This window comes from Oenanthe melanoleuca, chromosome 18, assembly GCF_029582105.1.
Source record: "Oenanthe melanoleuca isolate GR-GAL-2019-014 chromosome 18, OMel1.0, whole genome shotgun sequence".
In the NCBI taxonomy this organism is placed as follows: Eukaryota; Metazoa; Chordata; class Aves; order Passeriformes; family Muscicapidae; genus Oenanthe; species Oenanthe melanoleuca.
Window position 1 is genome coordinate 10,423,067 of NC_079351.1, and position 21,596 is coordinate 10,444,662.

The following is a 21,596-nucleotide window of genomic DNA, read 5'->3' on the forward strand; positions in this document are numbered from 1 at the left end:
ACCCCCAGGACCTCTCCATCAGTGACAGATGGGGTGCACCCTCCTCCTCCTCAGTGTGGGGGGTTTGACTCAATGCCCACCCTCTGTGAGGGCAGCAGGAGCAATTCCTGCCCCAGGGAATGGACCCACTGCAGCCTCCAAGCCCTCACAAAGGGCTTCATCCAGCTCCTGCCCTCCTCCCCCTGCTCCTTGGGAACCCTGCCCTTTGGTTCATGGAGGAGCAAATACTGCCCTGCACAGCTTCCCTCCCCTGCTCCAGACCCTGAACTCACCCAAACTCTGGCAGAGGAAATTGCTGAGCACACAAAGAGCAGCTCAACAGCTGGGAAGAGATTCTGGTAAAGCCAGTCCTTTCTGGATAATCCAGTCCTTTCTCGTGCCAGAGAGAAACTTCTCCTTTTTGGAGCAAAACCCACGGCTCTGCTTCCAAAGCCTGGGCAGAGTTCTGCTCCAGCATCTGCTGTGCCCAGCCAGGGTGGCAGAGCCTTGGGGCACAGGGCAGTGCAGGGATGTCCTGGCATTCCCTGGGCCAGGAGGTGCTGCTGGTGACCCTGTGACACCAGGGGGATCAAACTGAACCACGGAATCCCAGGATGGGTTGGGTCAGAAGGGACTTAAAGAGCATCCAGTGCCACCCCTGCCATGGGGACACCTCCCCCTGTCCCAGCTGCTCCAGCCCCAGTGTCCAGCCTGGCCTTGGGCTCTGCCAGGGATCCAGGGGCAGCCACAGCTGCTCTGGGCACCTGTGCCAGGGCCTGCCCACCCTCACAGGGAACAATTCCTGCCCAATGTCCCATCCAGCCCTGCCCTGTGCCAGTCTGAAGCCATTCCCTGTGTCCTGTCCCTCCATCCCTTGTCCCCAGTCCCTCTCCAGCTCTCCTGGAGCCCCTTTAGGCTCTGGAAGGGTCTCTGAGCTCTCCCTGGATCCTGAAACCCAAACCCTTCCATGATTCTATGATTCCACAAGAATCACAGTTCCCACCTTCAGCCTGTGGCCTCCAGACAGTGCCAAAGCTCAAACTGGTCACAGGCAGGGCTCCATGTGAAGATAAATCTGTGCCAGAGACTAAAACCAATCAGGAATTCCACATCTGCTCTCATGGGCTGTCTGCAGTCACTGCTGTGACATTTGCTGGGCACATCCCTGCAGTGCCCAGTCTTATCCTGACCTGAAGGATGGACAGAAGCTCCTAAGACCAAATAATTCCCCTGGGAGTGAGCACCATCCATAGAAAGTCAGTCCAGCAGCAACCCTGAGCCCTGTGTCTCCACAAACCTCCCCTCTGATGGTGAGTTCATCCCAAGGAGTCCCTCCCAAGGCACTTGGGCAGATGAACTGTGCATAGCACACTGGCTTGGCTGCAGCAGTGGATTTCTGGGAGTGCTCAAGCTCTCCATCTGCCCAGCTCTGATCATGTTGCTGTGGAAGATCACAGATGCTTCAGAATTACAGATCCTCTGCAAAGTCCCCTCTCTGCTGCCAGGAGTCTCCAGTTCTTTTCATAATATTTGAATTTCTTATTTACAACTGGCAAGCAGGATGAAGAGCAAATGCAGCCCTGCCAAAGGCACATCAATCCAGCTCCAGGGTGAGCCTTCATTGAGGCTAAATTCCCTGTTTGGGGAGAGAATCAGCCTGAGATCCTCAGTGACACCATGGCAAGAAATCATAAGGGCTTTTCATACAGCAGTTCTTGATCATAAATAGAGAATAACACATTCTTCAAAGAGGAGCTTGTGGTGAGCAGCTGCAGCTCCAGTTTCACAGACAGCTGGGCTGTACCTGCCAGCTCTTCCCCACTTCCAGCTCAGCTTTCAAAGGTATCTGCCAAAGCATCCCTGTGAGCTGACAGCCTCCTGGAAAGGGCAGCCAGGAACAGGCAGGGCTTCCTTCCTCTGCCACTGTCATTTATGTTGTTATCCTGTTATCACCCAGCAGAAGGAGGAGGGATCCATCCTGCAGCTCCAGATGAGTGAAATCCCTCCACAGAAGTCAGCAGAGGGCTGGATGCAGCCTGTGGGGCTGGGCAGCAGATGGGGAATCAGAGGAGTGAAAACCTGTGGGATTTACCTCAGCATGGGAGCAGGAGCCCCTCAGCAGTGGGGAAGGTGAGTCCCAGACTCTGGGTCTGTCACAAAGCCAGGGATGCCCTGTGAGCTCCCCAGAACCCCCAGCTAATCCTGGGTGCATACCCAGAAAGGGCCTGGTGGCCTTTCCCTGCCTCAAACACAAGATTCTGATTTTCACTGTCCCTAAAGAGAGAAAGAAGAGACACCCCCAGTCCTGTCCTTGTCCCCCAGGACGCCTCTTTGACCAGGCCAAGTTAAAAATGCCAAAATCAATGGACAGGTGAGCAATGGGATCCCCAAGGGAGTGAGGCTGCCCGTGGGAAAGGCTCCCTTCCCATTTCCCAGCTCTGGAGCAGCCACAGCAATCTCCTGGATCTCCTGGCCCAGCAGGGATCCACATACCCAGCTTGTGCCATTTCCCTGCAGTGCCAAGGAACAACCAGCTCAGGGCAGGTCTCAGAGCAGCTGCCAGTCCTGGTGCTCCTTGCTCAGAGCGTGGGACACCCCAAAACCTCCTGTCCAGGTTCCTGCCCAGTCTGGGACAGAAGGACACGAGTCCCTCCCCTCTGTTACCTCTGTGCTCATTGCAGAAGGTGTGTGCTGGGTTTATGTGCCCAGCAATGTGAATTCTGTCCCATCTGTTAACCCAGCTGGGGCAGTGCCCCTGATCTCCTGGCACACATTATCTGCTCATGGGCCATCTTTAAACCAGCTGGGCAATCATCTTTATCTTCCCACAGCCCATCCTCCCTCCAGGAGATATCTCCTGTTCATGGCCAGTGAGTCCCAGGGCATGACTGATAAAATTCCATCATCCCATGGGAGATGCTCCAGCCAGGGCAGGAGCCAAGCCTTTCCTACCCAGATAAAAACTGACATTTTGGACACCAAGGCACCTTCTTTCCACTGGATTCCAGAGGAAAGCCAGACCTTTCCACATCATCCCTGGAGCTTCAGAGGAAACTGCACCTTCTCCAGGAGCACTGCTCCAGCTGAACCACATCTGCCCCTGCAGGAGGATGCAGCCACCATTGAATGGGACTGTGCCAACACCCTGACTGACTGACGGGTGTCAGCTTGGATTCTGACTCTGGCAGGGTTTGGGATTGTTCTGTGTAATACTGCATTTCTATTTTAATTTTCCTAATAAAGAACTGTTATTCCTAATTCCCATATCTTTGCCTGAGAGCCCCTTAATTTCAAAATTATAATAATTTGGAGGAGGTGAGTTTACACTCTCCATTTCAAAGAGAAGCTTCTGCCTTTATTGGCAGACACCTGTCCTTCAAACCAGGACAAGGTGACACCAGCATCTGAGGGGGTTCTGCTGGTGTCCCCCCACCCCTTCCCACAGCAGCTGCAGCCACTGGAATGTTTTCCATGGCCTCCCCCTCTCCTCCCACCCCACTGCTCCAAGGGCTATAAAAACCAGAGCTGTCCAGACCCTGCTGAGAAATGGACCAGCCATGTCTGAGGGCGGTTAAATAATTCAGAGTGGCTGGAAATGTCCTCCTGCGTCATGGAATCTTCCTGCACGGCTCCCAGGCCCTCTCCACATCCCAATGATCCTGTTTCCCAGCCAATACAATTAAGTGTCAGAATTTGCATGGCTTGGAATTAATCTGGAGTCAGGATGCGGGTGATCTGCAGCTCACCCGCTGCAAGGCTCCACCAGAATTATCCAGGATAAACAGAAAGTGATTCATTGGGATGCAGCGGGCTCCAGCTCCAGCTCTCCATTGATGGCATGTCTAACAAGTGTTTAATGAGCAAAAAGGACTCAGCACACCTAACCCTCAATTTTTGCAAATCTATTCACGGCAAGTTACAGGTGCAGGTGTGGAAAAAAAAAAGATCTTCAAAGTTCTGCCTTTGCCTGTAATAATGAGTCTGCTGCAAGTGTGGATTACTAATGATGGGGGCAGGCAGTAAATTCCAGCTTGGAGCTGATTCACTGCGTGTTCTGTAGCTGTGCTGGGCCGAGGAAGTTGTGACAGATGTAATAGAAGACCCCAAAATAACAAATTAAGGGTACAAAGCAGCACTTTGGGAAAGAAACTGGAACACAGAGCTGCAAGCCGAGCAACAGGGAACCAGCCATGACAGCAGGGAACCAGGGCAGAGTTGGAGGGAGGAATCAGAACTCTCAAACTGCTAATGAGGAGCAAATTAATGAATCTCTTTTCTCCCATTCATCTCTGAATCATATTTACATGCCAGTGGAGCAGCAGCACGGCTGGTGCCACGTGCAGGGCTGTACAGGGCTGAGTCTGGGGTGTGCCAGAGGGGCAGGGTGTGTGCAGGAGGGCAGGGGGTGTGTGCAGGAGAGCAGGGTGTGTGCAGGAGGGCAGGGTGTGTGCCAGAGGGCAGGGTGTGGGGCTGGGTGTGTGCAGGAGGGCAGGGTGTGGAGCAGGGTGTGTGCCAGAGGGCAGGGTGTGTGCCAGAGGGCAGGGTGTGTGCAGGAGGGCAGGGTGTGTGCCAGAGGGCAGGGTGTGTGCAGGAGGGCAGGGTGTGTGCCAGGAAGGGCAGGGTGTGTGCAGGAGGGCAGGGTGTGTGCCAGAGGGCAGGGTGTGTGCAGGAGGGCAGGGTGTGTGCAGGAGGGCAGGGTGTGTGCAGGAGGGCAGGGTGTGTGCAGGAGGGCAGGGTGTGTGCAGGAGGAACAGGGTGTGTGCAGGAGGGGCAGGGTGTGTGCAGGAAGGGCAGGGTGTGTGCAGGAGGGCAGGGTGTGTGCCAGAGGGGCAGGGTGTGTGCAGGAGGGGCAGGGTGTGTGCAGGAGGAGCAGGGTGTGTGCAGGAGGGCAGGGTGTGTGCAGGAGAGCAGGGTGTGTGCAGGAGGGCAGGGTGTGTGCAGGAGGGCAGGGTGTGTGCAGGAGAGCAGGGTGTGTGCAGGAGGGCAGGGTGTGTGCAGGAGGGCAGGGTGAGGAGAGCAGGGTGTGTGCAGGAGGGGCAGGGTGTGTGCCAGAGGGGCAGGGTGTGTGCAGGAGGGCAGGGTGTGTGCAGGAGGAACAGGGTGTGTGCAGGAGGAACAGGGTGTGTGCCAGAGGGCAGGGTGTGTGCAGGAGGAGCAGGGTGTGTGCAGGAGAGCAGGGTGTGTGCCAGAGGGCAGGGTGTGTGCAGGAGGGGCAGGGTGTGTGCAGGAGGGCAGGGTGTGTGCCAGAGGGCAGGGTGTGTGCAGGAGGGGCAGGGTGTGTGCAGGAGGGCAGGGTGTGTGCAGGAGGGCAGGGTGTGTGCCAGAGGGGCAGGGTGTGTGCAGGAGGGGCAGGGTGTGTGCAGGAGGAGCAGGGTGTGTGCAGGAGAGCAGGGTGTGTGCCAGAGGGGCAGGGTGTGTGCAGGAGGGCAGGGTGTGTGCCAGAGGGGCAGGGTGTGTGCAGGAGGGGCAGGGTGTGTGCAGGAGGGGCAGGGTGTGTGCCAGAGGGGCAGGGTGTGTGCAGGAGGGCAGGGTGTGTGCAGGAGAGCAGGGTGTGTGCAGGAGAGCAGGGTGTGTGCCAGAGGGCAGGGTGTGTGCAGGAGGGGCAGGGTGTGTGCAGGAGGGGCAGGGTGTGTGCAGGAGGGGCAGGGTGTGTGCAGGAGGGGCAGGGTGTGTGCAGAAGGGCAGGGTGTGTGCCAGAGGGCAGGGTGTGTGCAGGAGGGCAGGGTGTGTGCCAGAGGGCAGGGTGTGTGCAGGAGGGGCAGGGTGTGTGCAGGAGGGCAGGGTGTGTGCAGGAGGGGCAGGGTGTGTGCCAGAGGGCAGGGTGTGTGCCAGAGGGGCAGGGTGTGTGCAGGAGGGGCAATGCTGCAGCCCCAATGCACATCCAGCTGCTGCTCAGTGTTCCTTGCACACAGAGCCTGCAGAGCCTGCAGCAACAGCAGCCAGGATGTGCAGGTGAGGGAACACAGCAGCTGGGGACGCCAGAACATCTCAGGGAGGAAATGAGCTGCTCCTGCTGCTGGCACAGGATGTCCCAGCCCTGCTGAGCTGTTCTGAGAGTCACACAGACACAGCCTGAGCCCTGAGGCACTGACTCTGTGCTCCTGTCTCCTCACCAGGGGAGGCACCCAGAGGGAGCAGCAGGGCTGGGAGAACTCTGGAGCTCCCAGAGGAGGAAGGGGTGAGACAGTGGAGCTGTCCCCAGCCCAGCTGGAGATACCAAAGCAGTGCAGAAAGAGCTGATTGCCAAGTGTGACCCAGAGCTGCCTTTGCCTTTGGAGGAACTTTCCTTGTGACCAGCCCAGAGGCTGAACTGGCAGATGGGGCTGGTGCTTCACCCCTGGCCTTGCCTGTGCGACCCAGTCTGACCTGGGGATCTGCCAGTCAGACCTGGTGTCTTGGGTTGCAGTACAGGATGTGCCCAGCAATGTGAATTCTGTCCCCACCTGCTGCAGCCGGGTGGGGCAGTGCCCCTGATCTCCTGGCACACATTATCTGCTCATGGGCCATCTTTAAACCAGCTGGGCAATCATCTTTATCTTCCCACAGCCCATCCTCCCTCCAGGAGATATCTCCTGTTCATGGCCACTGAGTCCCAGGGCATGACTGATAAAATTCCATCATCCCACTGGGAGATGCTCCAGCCAGGGGAGGAGCCAAGCCTTTCCTACCCAGATAAAAACTGAGATTTTGGACACCAAGGCACCTTCTTTGCACTGGATTCCAGAGGAAAGCCAGACCTTTCCACATCATCCCTGGAGCTCCAGAGGAAACTGCACCTTCTCCAGGAGCACTGCTCCAGCTGAACCACATCTGCCCCTGCAGGAGGATGCAGCCACCATTGAATGGGACTGTGCCAACACCCTGACTGACTGACGGGTGTCAGCTTGGATTCTGACTCTGGCAGGGTTTGAGATTGTTCTGTGTAATACTGCATTTCTATTTTAATTTTCCTAGTAAAGAACTGTTATTCCTAATTCCCATATATTTGCCTGACAGCCCCTTAATTTCAAATTTATAATAATAATTTGGATGGAGGGGGTTTACATTCTCCATTTCAAAGAGGAGCTCCTGCCTTTATTGGCAGACACCTGTCCTTCAAACCAGGACACCTGGGGATCTCCCAGCCTGTCCAGGAGGCTGCAGGAGGGAGGGAGGGAGGTTGGCTGAGGTGCCAGCTCAGAGCTGAGGTGTTTTTACCACCTTTCAGAGCCCCTGGCACACAGGCAATGGGAGAAGCCACGAGACTCAGCTGCCCCCTCACTCCAGCCACTCTTCCTCACATCCTTGTGTGTTCCCACAAATTCCTGCAGCTCCCAAACCCTGAACCCACGAGGCTGCCACCTTCCAGTGCTCTGGCTCCAGGTGGTCTCTCTGCCCACACACCCTGGGAAAATTATCATTTTCTAAGGTAGACCAAGAACAATTTTCTCCTTTTGAATACACACAATGCCAGGGAGGGGGATGTTCACAGGAGGTGTTCACAGGAGATGTCAGGGGTGGTGCTGGATCTGAGGACAGTATCTACCTGGGTGTAAGGTCCTGCTGAAGCACAAACACCCTGTTCCCCCCCACCAAGCACAAATCCTGTGCTCCAAGGCTGTGCCCTGAGCCCTGTGCCCACACCTGAAGTACAAGGTGAGTGAGAGCCCCAGCAGGCAGATGCCACGTTTGGGCTGCAAATCTGCCAGATGTGCACAGCAAATCAAATTTCAGGTGTGCTGGGGCATCCTGTGCTGCTCAGCACCAGCCTGGCTGTTCCCACAGTGTGCCCCTTGCCCTGCTGAGGGGATGCCAGCACCCTGCCCTGCACACCTGCCTCATCCCCTCCTCTCCCTCCTGCTGCAGAACAGCCTCAGGCAGGTCTGAGCAAGGAAAGAGCCTCCTGCAGATGCCCTGGCTCACAGCACAGGCAATCCAGGCACAGCCTTGAACAAGAGGGAGAGGTTCCATTTCTGGAAGTGTTTTTGGGCAGGCTCTGGGGACATCTGACTCCTCCTGAGTTTTCCACACAGCAGCTCCTCTGCAGCTCCTCCAGATCTGGCACAAGCTTACAGGGAGTAGCAGATTGTAGGAACAGCTCTGTTTTCCCCTATGAAATGACCCTGCAGAAGAGTCTAAACCTCTCTGTTCCTCCTGCCTCACTCCCCTGAGCCCTTGCACTCAGTTCAATCGGGAAATTCTGCTTTTGCCAGAAAATAACTCACTATTTTTCACACTTTTGCAGAGTTACCAGAAAAACAAAGAAGCCCTTGAGTGCTGAACAGAGATTATTGTCTGCTCTACAGAATTCCTGCTGCTGTCCCAGACTGCTGAAACTCAAGGAGCTCAATTCCATTGGGAAACTACTGGGTCTGAAGCTTCAAGGTCTGAGACTGAGAGTAAAAAAAAAAAAAAAAATTCCAACCAAAAAACCAAAATAAAAATCACATTTTTACTGGAAAACTCAGCGATCCAATATGATGTGGGGTAGGCAATGTGGAGTGAGTGAGTTCCCTCCCTGGGGTGTTGATCCTCAATCCCCTCCAGCCTGGGCAGTGCCAGGTGCTCAGGACAGGCTGGAGAAGCTGGGATTTACATCAGCTTGGGGCACAGGGGGTGAGCTGGCTCCTGTCCCAGCGTGTCCCCAGAGCACTGAACCCTCCCCACACCTCCCACAGCAGCAGGAGCTGCTCCCACACAGGAGTGTGGATCCATCCTCCCTCTCTGGGCTGCCCTGTGCCCACCCAGTGACCTCCCAGAGCTGCTGCTGTCCCCAGCTGCCTCCACACAGAATTGAAAGCTGCTAGCTCAGAGCCAACCACCCAACTTGCTCCTGCCTGGTGTGGGTGAGATCAGCCCTGCCCTTGCCTTGCCACGGGGATGTGCTGGCCTGAAGAGCCAGGATTCACCCCTGGACCATCCTGGCACACAGAGCACAGTGACTGCCCATGGTTTGAGGAACACACCTTGGGGTGGCTCCAGAGCCTTTGGGAGGCAGGCAGTGCCCCTGGAATTCATGGAGAGCCATGAGCCCCCATCCTGCAGGATGTCAGACGTGTGAGAGTGCTGGTTTGGTATCCATGGCACTTTGGCATGTCTCACGGCTTTGTCTTCTGCCCAAAATAGATGAGCTCTTAAATATTACTCAGCACTTGGAGTTCTGCCACAGCACAGAAGACAGTTGAGAAAATACCAAAAATGTGTCTCCCAGTGCAGAGAAATATTGAGAGAAACTTCACTGGCTGTGTTCAGTCCAGGGGCAGAACCCTGTCCACAAGGCAGGCTGAGGTTCTTTGGCTGAAGTGGAGGTTGTAACACAAGGACTGGAACTGGAAAAGGACAGAACCTGCTCATCTGAATAGAAAGAGGACAAAATAGCAGAGAACCTGCTCATCTAAATAGGAATAGAATAAAACAGGACAGAACCTGCTCATTTAAATAGAAATAGGTCAAAATAGCACAAGAGTTCTCTCATCTAAAGCCCTGGCTGAAACTCTCACCCCTCTTGACAGATGGTCACTTCCAGCTGAACTCAGGAAATCTGTCACTCAATATTTCCCCAAATCAAATCATTCCAGGCACAATCCTAAGGACAGAACCCCTCAGTCCTTTGTGACACCCCAGGCCCCCTGTCACAGCACGAACAGACAATCAGGTCGTGTCACAGACAGAGACAAAGCCACACAAGCACAAGCAGGTCCTGCAGCAGGGTGAGGTGTTCATCACTCTCACCACTCAATGGGGGGATTTGCCATTAAGAAGCTGGAAATGAACTTTGTAGCACTGTTCAAAACCCAGGTGAATTTACAGCAGCTGGAAGGTAAATTCTAAGGCCAGTCCATTCTGATGTCTATAGACAGCCACGATATTCATTTCTTCAGAGAACAGGAGCCTTTTATTCAGTTTGGAAAGCCAAACAGGCTGATAAACAGTCTGCATTCCCACTGCCCACTCTCCCACCTTCCCAGGGACAGGAAATGTGCTCTGGAAAAGGTGTGGAAGCCCCTGGCCCACCTGCAGGACAGCAGAGCCCCCAGCCTTTGCAGCTACAGAAGGAGAGGAGGTTTTGTTCTCACCTGGGAAGAACTGGGAGCAGCCTTTTGTCCAGCAAACGGCTGGGAGGTGCCCCAGGGGTGTCAGGTGAGGATAACTCACCTGTCTGGGACAGAGGGCTGCATTTACAGCCCTGCTCAAGGATCTCCATGGGCTTGGTGGAGGCTGTGGGACACCCCACTCCATGTACCATCATTCCTGGGGTGCTTTGCTGCCTGACCCTGAATACACTCCTGATGTGGCAGGACATGACCATAAAACTCCTTTGGGATGGGGACACCTTGTGTGAAATGTCACCATGGTCCTTCCTTGAACCATTGCAGCTCCCAGCCCACCTGAGGTTCCTCTGCTTCCCTTCCCTCAGTGCAGAGCTGGGATTGCAGGGTACTGGAATATAAATCTGGGATTGCAGGGTATTGGAATATAAATCTGGGATTGCAGGGTACTGGAATATAAATCTGGGATTGCAGGGTATTGGTTTGCAGGGTGTCAGAATCCAGCACTGGGATTGCAGGGTCCTGGATGACAAATTTGGGATTGCAGAGTACTGGATTGTAAACCTGGAATTGCAGGGTAGTGGATTACAGGACTGGAATTGAGGTTATTGCATTACAAAACTGAAATTTCAGGATATTGGATTTCAGGGTATTGGATTACAAAAATGGAATTGCAGGGTATTGGATTACAAATTTGGGTTTGTAGGATATTGGATTGCATATCTGAAATTTCAAGGTATTGTATTACAAGGCTGGAATTTCAGGGTATTGGATTACAGGACTGGGATTTCAGGGTATTGGATCACAAATCTGAATTTCAGGGTATTGGGTTACAGGATATTGGATTACAGGACTGGGATTTTGGGGTATTGGATCACAGAAATGGAATTCAGGGTATTGGATTACAAATCTGAATTTCAGGGTATTGGATTACAGGATATTGGATTACAGGACTGAGATTTCAGGGTATTAGATCACAAATCCGGATTTCAGGGTATTGGATGACAGGATATTGGATTACAGGAGTGGAATATCAGAGTATCAGATTATAGGATATTGGATCACAGGACTGGGATTTTGGGGAATTGGATCACAGAACTGGAATTCAGGGTATTGGATCACAAATCTGGATTTCAGGGTATTGGGTTACAGGATATTGGATCACAGGACTGGGATTTTGGGGAATTGGATTACAGAACTGGAATTCAGGGTATTGGATTACAAGTCCCACGGGTGCTGCCTCAGCCTCAGTAAACTTTATTTAAGCACACACAGACATACACAGACAATATACATATATTTGTTTCTTCTCTGACAGTTCTACAGGACCAACACTACTTTGGATGACACTCGTGGAGAACTGGAAAAAGTGCAGGAAATGTAGAAAGAAAAAAAAAAAATAATAAAATATCAAGGTCTTTTAATTATTTGTGAGTGACGTCATCCACAGAAACAACAGAGGAGCGTTCAACCAGGCGAGCACGAGGACACAGCCCCACATACAGTACATTGCTCTGGAGAGGAATCTCACATACATCGTGTCTAGGGGGTACAGCAGGCTTGGGGACACACGAGGGGACAGCAGTGGCACGTGCCAGTGTCACAGCAGGGCACCGGTGGCACTCGGGCAGGGCGGGGACAGGAGGACACGTCTCACTGTACACCAGAAACACTCACCAAAAAGGCAACACTGAACATTGCCCAGGCTTGTGGTGTCACCAGCACACGGCTCTGGTGTCACCAGCACGCCCTGGAGATTGGGTTATTTGTGATAAAGCTGTCTCTGCACAGATATTTATATACAGTACATGTACACAGAACATACACAGAGCAGCATATGTATATTTTTTGTGTTTTCCTGTTTGTACATTATATCACAGATTATAGGAGCACGGAAAATATAGGCTTCAGGAGCTAAAAAGAAATAATTTTATAAAATATTCATCATAACCCTCCCACTTCCCCCAATCTAAATAAATAAATAAATAAATAAATAAATAAATAAATAAATAAATAAATAAAATAAAAGCCCAGAAGTCAAAGAAAAGATCTCCAGACCCACAGTCTGGAAGTGGTCACTGCCTGCCCTGGGCCAGCTGGACATTCCTGCCCTCCCCTTTGGGAGCACCCATGGAAACACAGCAGCCAGGAAAACACAAAGCTGGAGGAGCAGTCCCACTGCACAGGCAGATGGATCCCCCTGCCAGGACCCCCAGGTCCTGCCCTGACCCTGCAGCCCCATTGCCTGGGCTGACCCCACTCAGGGCACCCAGAGCCCAGCAGCCAGCTCTGAGCTTTGGATTTAAAACAATCTTTTTATTTAGCAAAAAATGGTTTCCACTGTACCCTTCGTGTGTCCTCTTCCTAACGTGACAAACCCGGAGGAGATGAAATTATGGAGATCTGGCCCTCCACTGCGATAAATATCCTTCCCATAGTGACCTGGAAAAACAAAGCACCTTTAGTCAGTCTGTCTGTGTGGAAAAACATGTATTTATATATTTATATATGTGCTGTACTCATACACATTCCACAATTAATGGCACCACGAAAACCATACCTGCAGCAACATCAGAGCCTGAGCTCTTTGTTGGCAAAGATTTGTGAAGAAGAACAACTGCACATTTTGGAAATTGCCCAGGAATGAGCAGAACATGAGAGGGGAAGCACCAAAGTGCCAAATCAAAGAGCCCAATCTTCAGGAAATTGGCTCATCCCTGGCTCAGGGCCACGTTTGCTCTCCCTGGTCTCACTTCACCTTCCAGATGAAAGAGATAAAGGAATTCAGAGGAGACTCTAGCCAGACCCCTGAGAGCATCCCGTGGCAGGGATTTTGTCCCAAGTGCCAATGTCACCCCTGTCCACATCCCCATGATGCATTTGCAGCAGGGCAGCAAATTTGGATTTTGGCTTTGATTTCCTCTGCTCCATGCATGGCATCCCTGGATAGTTCCTCAAGAGCAACAGTCTCCTCAAAAGACTTCCTCAGAGCTTTCTCAGTCCCTGACAACAGAATAGGTTCAAGAGACACCCAGCTTTTTAATATTTCAGTGCATTAATAAAGAAAAAAAAGCATCCTTCATCCCTGTTACCATGCAAAGCTCTGAAATGAGGACACAGGTGATTTTTCAGATACTCTTTATCCTCTCCTCCCTTTTTCATGTCGTTAATTTTTCTGTTCCTATTATTTCAGGAAGAGGCAGAGATAAGACAGGTGCAGGGGGAGGGAAGTGGGGGCCAGGGATGCAGCTCAGTCCCTGGGAAATTCCACTTTTCCCAGATTTCCTGCAGGAGCTGGGGGGCAGGTGGTCCTGGGCTGGAGCAGAGCTGGGTCAGGAGCTGTGGGCAGGACCAGGAGGGCCCAGCCTAGAACAGCCCTGTCCTGCCTGGCCCACTCTGGTCCCACAGCCCTGGTACACAGCCCACAGTACTGGTTTATAAAAACCAAATGTCACAGAATCCCAGAATATTTGGGCTGGAAGGGACATTAAATCCCACCCATCCCATCCCTGCCATAGAATCACAGAAATATGGAATCATGGAATCATAGAAACATAGAAACATGGAATCATGGAATTATAGAAACAGAGAAACATGGAATCATAGAAACATAGAAACATGGAATCATAGAAACATAGAAACATGGAATTATGGAATCATAGAAACATGGAATCATGGAATCATAGAAACAGAGAAACATGGAAACGTGGAATTATGGAATTATGGAATCATAGAATCATAGATACATGGAATCATAGAAACATAGAAACATGGAATCATGGAATCATAGAAACAGAGAAACATGGAAACATGGAATTATGGAATTATGGAATCATAGAATCATAGATACATGGAATCATAGAAACATAGAAACATAGAAACATGGAATTATGGAATCAGAGAAACATAGAAACATGGAATCAGAGTCATGGAGTCATAGAAAGATGGAATCATAGACTCATAGAATCATGAAATTTTAGAACTGTAGCAACATGGAATGATAGAATCATAGAGTCATGGAATCATAGAAACATGTTATCAGAATCTTGGAATCATAGAAAGATGGAATCATAGAAAGATTAAATAATAGAGTAAGAGAATCTTGGAATTGTAGAATCATGGAATCATAGAGTCATTGAATCACAGAATCATGGAACTGTGGAATCTTAGAATTACAGAATCAGGAAACCACAGAGTTATAGAAACTTTGAATCATAGACCTACAGAATTGTAGAATCATAGAATTATAGAATCATGGAATCATGGAGTCACAGAATCATGGAATTGTAGACTCATAGAAATGTGGAGTCATAGATTCATGAAATCAGAGACTCACAGAATCACAGAATGGTTTGGGTTGGAAGGGACCTTAAAGCTCTTCCAGTGCCACCCCTGCCATGGGGTCACCTCCCACTGTCCCAGCTGCTCCAGCCCCAGTGTCCAGCCTGGCCTTGGGCACTGCCAGGGATCCAGGGGCAGCCACAGCTGTGCCAGGGCCTGCCCACCCTCCCAGGGAACAATTCCTGCCCAGTGTCCCATCCAGCCCTGCCCTGTGTCAGTCTGAAGCCATTCCCTGTCTCCTGTCCCTCCATCCCTTGCCAATTCTCTCTCTCCCGTTTCCTGCAGCTCCTCCAGGCCCTGCAAGGTCACACTGAGCTCACCCAAAGCTTCTCCTGCCCAGGTGAACAATCCCAGCTGTGCCAGCCTTTCCTCCCAGCAGAGCTGCTCCATCCTCTGCCCATCCTGAGCCTCCCCTGGATCTCCCCAGCAGCTCCAGGTGCTGCTGTGCTGGGGCAGCTCTGCAGGTGGGTCTCACCTGAGCCCCTCAGTTCTCCCCAGTGGGTCAGAGCAGGTTCCAGCCCATCCCCAGCAGGTGCCAGGCCAGGGGAGGTTGGCACAGGCTCTGCCACCCTGGGATGGTGCTGGAGAGCCCCAGAGCAGCTCACAGGGCAGGCAGGAGGTGCTGACACTTCTGTTCATCCCCATCTCATAGAGAAACCATCCCACTCCCTCCCCACAGGGGTTTCTTCTGGTCAAGTCCAGCCAAGTGCTCCCTGCAAACATCCCCAGAGTGTTTCCTCAGCTTTGGGAGAGCTGGCAGCTCCCAGTTTTCTTCTCCCAGCTGTGGCAATGCAAGGTGGTGGAAAAATCTCCAAGTGTGGAGACATCCCCTAGAAATTCCCTGAGAACAGTGTCCAGGAAAAAGAAAGAAGGATTTTCTGCTTCCATGCAAACATCATGGGTTCTCTCCCTTCCTCTCCCACCTCCCTCCTCCAAGCTCTGGCTTCTGGATTCCTGGGAAAGGAGGCAGAGCTCTGGCTGCCTGGAACTGATGCCTTAGTACAATATTTGTGCTCCCTGGGATGGTTGTTGTGGAACCTCCAGAGATGCTCTGGGGCTGCAATGCCCAACTGGATTTCCTTTTCTCTATCACTCTTCTAAAACCTTCTGCATCTTTGCTTTCCAGTGAGCCAATTTTTGCTCCTGTCCCAGGGATTTCTGCACTCTCAGGGCCAGCCTCTCTGGCAGATGCCACTCCAGCAGTGCCACAAATTCCCTGTTTTAAACCAGGATAAAAGAGCCACACAAACACTGCTGCTACCTCCAGCTGAAATCAGCTGCCTTTCACAGGTCCCTTTGGAGAATCTGCTTAAGACAGATCAAGAAGGGGAAGTTTCTAAAAAAGCAAACATTTACTGGCAGCTTGAGGATTGCTCATCAGCCATTTGCTCTCTGAACCTTGCTCTGCCCCTGCTTATGGAACACTGTAGTTCAATTAAAACATCCCTGTGATAACGAGCCATTAGCATTTGAACAGGAGTTACATTTTCCCAGGAGAAACTCAAATTTGCAGACTTCAAGCAGCATGACTTTTCCCTCTCCACAGATATATTATAAGATGCCACGTTTGCTTTTTGGTTTGGTTTTTTTCATTCCTGCTCACTTGTGATCGTTTCTTTAGGCCTTGCAAAATTCTGGGAGAATCCTGGAAATGTTTTTTTCTTTTTCCTTTCAGAGGGGCCTGGTGGCTGCTGGGGAGCCAAATCCAGGTGTTGTTATTCAATTTGTTTGCCACAATCACATCTTGAGTGGGATGTTTCCCTCTGGAAGTGAAGAGTGCCTTGGAGCAATCCCAAATGCAGGTGCCCAGCAGAGCAGTGGGAGCACAGACAGGGCCATGCCAGACCAGGAAATTCCCCATTTCCTTCTCCACTGGGCCCTTTTCCTCCTTTGTGCCTCCAGCTGTGCTCTCCCTGGGCTGGGAGTCCTTCAGAGCTGCCAGAGGGGCTCAGCCACGAGCTGATGGAGCTGCCTGTGCCAGGGCTGGGAAGGAGCTCCTGGAACTCATCCCAGATGTTCACCCTGACCAGGCTGTGCTGCCCTCTGCCCTGCAGGGAGAGAGCTAAAAAATGCCAAATTCCTTGAAAACCTGGTGTAGATGGAGTGATTTTCATTTTATTTCAGATTTCAGGAATTTTTCACAGAATCACAGAATGGTTTGGATTGGAAAGGACTTAAATCTCATCCAGTGCCACCTCTGCCATGGCAGGGACACCTCCCACTGTCCCAGCTGCTCCAGCCCCAGTGTCCAGCCTGGCCTTGGGCACTGCCAGGGATCCAGGGGCAGCCACAGCTGCTCTGGGCACCTGTGCCAGGGCTGCCCACCCTCCCAGGGAACAATTCCTGCCCAGTGTCCCATCCAGCCCTGCCCTGTGTCAGTCTGAAGCCATTCCCTGTCTCCTGTCCCTCCATCCCTTGCCAATTCTCTCTCTCCCTGTTTCCTGCAGCTCCTCCAGGCCCTGCAAGGTCACACTGAGCTCACCCAAAGCTTCTCCTGCCCAGGTGAACAATCCCAGCTGTGCCAGCCTTTCCTCCCAGCAGAGCTGCTCCATCCTCTGCCCATCCTGAGCCTCCCCTGGATCTCCCCAGCAGCTCCAGGTGCTGCTGTGCTGGGGCAGCTCTGCAGGTGGGTCTCACCTGAGCACAGGGGCACAGGGGCAGGATCCCCCTCCCCTCCCTGCTGCCCACCCTGGGGCTCAGCCCAGGGCAGGGGGAGTTTCTGGGTCCCAGCTCTCACCCAGAGCACCCCCAAGTCCTCCTCCCAGGGCTGCTCCCCCTGCCCATCCCCAGCACTGTTCCCTCCTGCCCCAGGAGCCCTGCCTGCACATTTGGGAATGAAACCCCAGCCCCAGAGCTGTTCCTGAGGGTCCCACTACACAAACAGCTCCAAAGCAAAGCAGCCCCTGCCTGACCCACAGTGCTCCCTGTCCAGGCAGAGTTTGCACCTCAATCTCCTGGCTAGGATCAGATTTAAAGTGGCTTCAGAGCCCTGGGTTTGACCTGGAAGAGGCTCCCCCTGCTCTCCTGCTCTGGCTCCATGTGCTCTATTGCCTGTGAGCCCCTGGGCTCTGCACTCTGTGGCACCAAGCACAGGAGGATCAACACTTACACAACCCCACATCCTCAGCAGAGACTGAAACAAGGTGGAATTGCACTTCTTTCCCCCCTCTCCTCTGGTTACAGGAGAGCAGAGTGCTCTGCCTGCCACACAATAAAGGCAAATTCTTCAGGGCACGGAGCTGGGAGGGAACATTTCATTCCAAAGGCATCCTACAGAACACACATATGGAACAACCTCAGCCAAACTGCAATTACAACCCCAGCTCTGCTTTAACAGAATTATTAGAGCTGAACTAAAATGCTGTTATCCACCTCTTGGAAACGTTATTACAGAGCACAGATTACATCACCCCGAGAAGGGCAGACAGGGACTGGCATGGGCAGACTTCTGCAAGATGCACAGAGATCTGACCTCAGCCTGGTCACAGACTGCCTGCACCAGGGAGGAGCCCTCACACCCAGCTGCTCAGCACAGCCCTCAGTCAGACACAAAGAAAAGCCCTTCCATTTTTGGGGTGGTTGGAGGATCCACAGCCTGCCTGCTTCTGGTGCTGCTCATTCCTGCTGGAGTGATTCTTCTGGGGCTGTTTCCCACCAGCCAGAGCTGGAGTGACCCTCTGGGAGCTGATTTACACAGGAAACAGCCCCAGACAAAGGGCACAAGCTGCCAAAAGGTGTTTGCAGAGTGCCCTGCACCACCCCCTGCCCTGCCTCTCACACTGGGGCATCCTGGAAGGCAAGGGAGGCTCAGCTCCAGCCCCACACCCATCAATTCCTGCCCCCAGAGGAGCCCAGGGCAGCCAGACACACCCCAGCCATCCCAGGTTGGGGAATTTGGGGGTGTCAGGCATGACAAGTCTGAAGGAAGAGTTTGCAGCTGGGAACTTTCTCTTGGGGTGCAAATTAGCAGAGGTTAGAGTGAAAAGGGACATCCCAGGGATGCCACTGAGACACCAAATGTCCTCATTTTCCTTCTCCAAACCACCCAAAAAGCAGGAGCCTGCTGGCAGCTCTCACACTTGCCACAAACAGCTCCACCACCAAGTTTTGCCAGGTTAACACCATCCTTTGGCACTGCTGTCTGTCCAGGACACGAAAATGTGCCCAAAAAAGCAACTGGAAGGAGTTCAGTGGTACCTGGGGTGAGCTGTCAGCGCTGCACAGCCAGGCAGGAACAGGATGTATTCCAAATCAGCACAGGGAATGTCAGATTTTCCATGTCCTACAGAAATTCTGTAGCTTAAATCACACTGGGTGGGCTAAGGAGAGCCAAGTTCCCTGTCCCAGGATCAGAGAATCACAGGATCTGAGATCACCAAGTCCAACCACACAAACATGGCCTCAAGTGGCACATCTGCATTTTTAAACCCCCTGAGCAGCCACTTCTGGGCTTTACAACCTTCCCATGGAGAAATTCTCCCTCTTATCCAGTGTTAACTTCCCCTGGCACAACTTGAGTCTTCCTCTTGTCCCTGGAGCAGAGCCCCCCTGGCTGCACCCTCCTCTCAGGGGGTTTGGAGAGCAGCAGATGTGACCACCCACCCCATAATTTCACCCTCTTTCAAAAGCATTTCTTCCTTTCTGTCCCTTCTCCTCCTGCCAGGCCTTTGGAGCATCCCGTGCTCCATCCCAGGGTTTGGGATGTTCCTGCAGGAGCACAAGGGCACCCCAAGCACACAGCAACAACTCAGGCCAGGATCAGGGAATCTGGGGTCAAAACAAAACAGGAGGATGATTCCAGCTGGGAAATGGAGAGATCCTTACTCTTCCTTTTGATTAATTCCAGTGTGACCCCTGCATTATCAGCCTTGGGGGGTTTGCATCACTTCTTCCACCCTTCCCTGCAACCAGGCCAGGTAAAAGTTCCCTGTTCACAACCAAATCCTGGAACTTTCAGTCAAATCACTGGCCAGGAGCTGGGCTCTGTGGAAAACTGTGCATCCTGGAAAAGTTCCTGAGACAAGAACAGGGAGCAGTTCCCTGGCACGGGGTTTGGAGCAGTCCAGAGGGGCAGCCCTGCCAAAAACAAACCCACCTAGAGCCCAGCAGAGCACTGAGCACTGAGCTGCACAGGCCAGCAGCTCCTGGGTCTGCCTGGTGCTGGGAAAGCTGGAGAAAGTGAAGCTCAAAGCTGTGCTGGCTCCAGTGAGCCAGGGAACATCTTTGTTAATTGTTGACTCCCTTAACTGCAGCAGCTGTCCTTGACTTTGAAACCCCCTGTGAGCTGGAACAGGCTGCAAGAGGCTTCAGGAAGCAGCACTTTTGGGTTGTGTTAACTTTAAAAAACGGCTCTGTGAAAGCAGAACCCAGGAGTGCAGCTCGAGGGTCTGGGCAGCAACGTGGGATGACAGAAATACAGTGATGAGCTCATGCTCTGCTCAGATAAAAGCACTTTCTAAAGAGGGGATTAAATGGAGAAGAAAATAAATCACAGCCCCTCTCCAGCTCACCACAAGAACGTTCTGGGCAGCACAAAACCCACTGAAGGACTGGAACAGCCCTGCTCCCATGGGCTGCTCCTCCCCAGGGACACACACGTGGCTTGGAGCTCTGATGGTCCCCAGAGAGCAAACCCTAAAGCCACCAAAGCCACCAGAGCCACCAGAGCCACCAGAGCCACCAAAGCCACCAGAGCCACCAGAGCCACCAGAGCCACCAGAGCCACCCCTCTGCTCTGCAGCACAGCAGGAGGAAGGGGCCCCATGGATGCTGCACTTTACAGAATCACAGAATGGGTTGGGTTGGGTTGGGTTGGGTTGGGTTGGGTTGGGTTGGGTTGGGTTGGGTTGGGTTGGGAGGAACTCAAAGCCCACCCAGTGCCACCCCTCCATGGCAGGGACATCTCCCACTGTCCCAGCTGCTCCAGCCCCAGTGTCATCAATCATAGAAATATGGAATCATAGAATGATGCAATCATGGAATCATAGAATCATAGAAAGATGGAATCACAATCATGGAGTCATGGAATCCTAGAATCATAGAAACATGGAATCATAGAGTAATAGAATCTTGGAATTGTAGAATTGTAGAAAGATGGAATCATAGAGTCATTGAATCACAGAATCACAGAATAATGGAATTGTGGAATCTTAGAATTACAGAATCAGTGAATCACAGAGTTATAGAAACATTGAATCATAGACTTATGGAATTGTAGAATCATAGAATCATGGAATCATAGAGTCACAGAATCATGGAATTGTAAACTCATGGAAATATGCAGTGATAGAATCATAAAAACAGAGACTCATAGAATCACAGAATGGTTTGGGTCGGAAGGGACCCCAAAGCCCATCCAGTGCCACCCCTGCCATGGCAGGGACACCTCCCACTGTCCCAGCTGCTCCAGCCCCAGTGTCCAGCCTGGCCTTGGGCACTGCCAGGGATCCAGGGGCAGCCACAGCTGTGTCTGCCCACCCTCCCAGGGAGGAATCTTCTCCCTGCATCTGCTCCACCCCTGCTCTCTGCTAGACCCATTAGAGCTGCCAGAGTCATTCTAAAGCTCCCAGGGATGCCCAGGGTGGGATTGTTGCAGTGTCTGTGCAGGGCCAGGGCTTGGACTCTGATCCTTGTGGGTCCCTTCCAGCTCAGGAAATTCTGCGGCTCTCCAGAGTTATTTTATAGCCTTGATTTGTTTGTGCTTTGACTACATTTTATGTGATGTCCCTGGCACAGGGTGCCCAGAGCAGCTGAGGCTGCCCCTGGCAGTGTCCAGGGCTGGGCTGGACAGAGCTTGGAGCAGCCAGGACAGTGGAAGGTGTCCCTGCCATGGCAGGGGTGGGATGAGAGGAGTTTTACGGTCCCTTTCAATCTGCCCTGGTGCCTCTGTCACTGCCCTGGGTGGCTCTGTCACTGCCCTGGGTGCCCCTGTCACTGCCCTGGGTTATTCTGTGGCTCTGTCACTGCCCTGGGTGGCTCTGTCACTGCCTGGGTGCCTCTGTGCCCCTGTCACTGCCCTGGGTGGCTCTGTGGTTCTGTCACTGCCCTGGGTGCCCCTGTGCCCCTGTCACTGCCTGGGTGGCTCTGTCACTGCCTGGGTGCCTCTGTCACTGCCTCTGGGTGGCTCTGTCACTGCCTGGGTGCCTCTGTCACTGCCCTGGGTGGCTCTGTGGCTCTGTCACTGCCCTGGTGCCTCTGTCACTGCCTGGGTGGCTCTGTCACTGCCCTGGGTGGCTCTGTGGCTCTGTC

At 52.7% G+C, this 21,596-nt stretch overlaps 1 protein-coding gene across 1 annotated transcript in view; it reads right to left on the minus strand.

Annotated features, from left to right (window-relative positions):
• The window catches only part of SHISA6 (shisa family member 6), a 202,463-nt gene that overhangs the window by 143,200 nt on the left and 37,667 nt on the right, over positions 1-21,596 (minus strand). Inside the window, exon 3 of the mRNA XM_056506000.1 lies at positions 12,354-12,449. Coding sequence (XP_056361975.1) covers positions 12,354-12,449 — 96 coding nt within the window. The remainder of the gene's footprint in view (positions 1-12,353; positions 12,450-21,596) is intronic.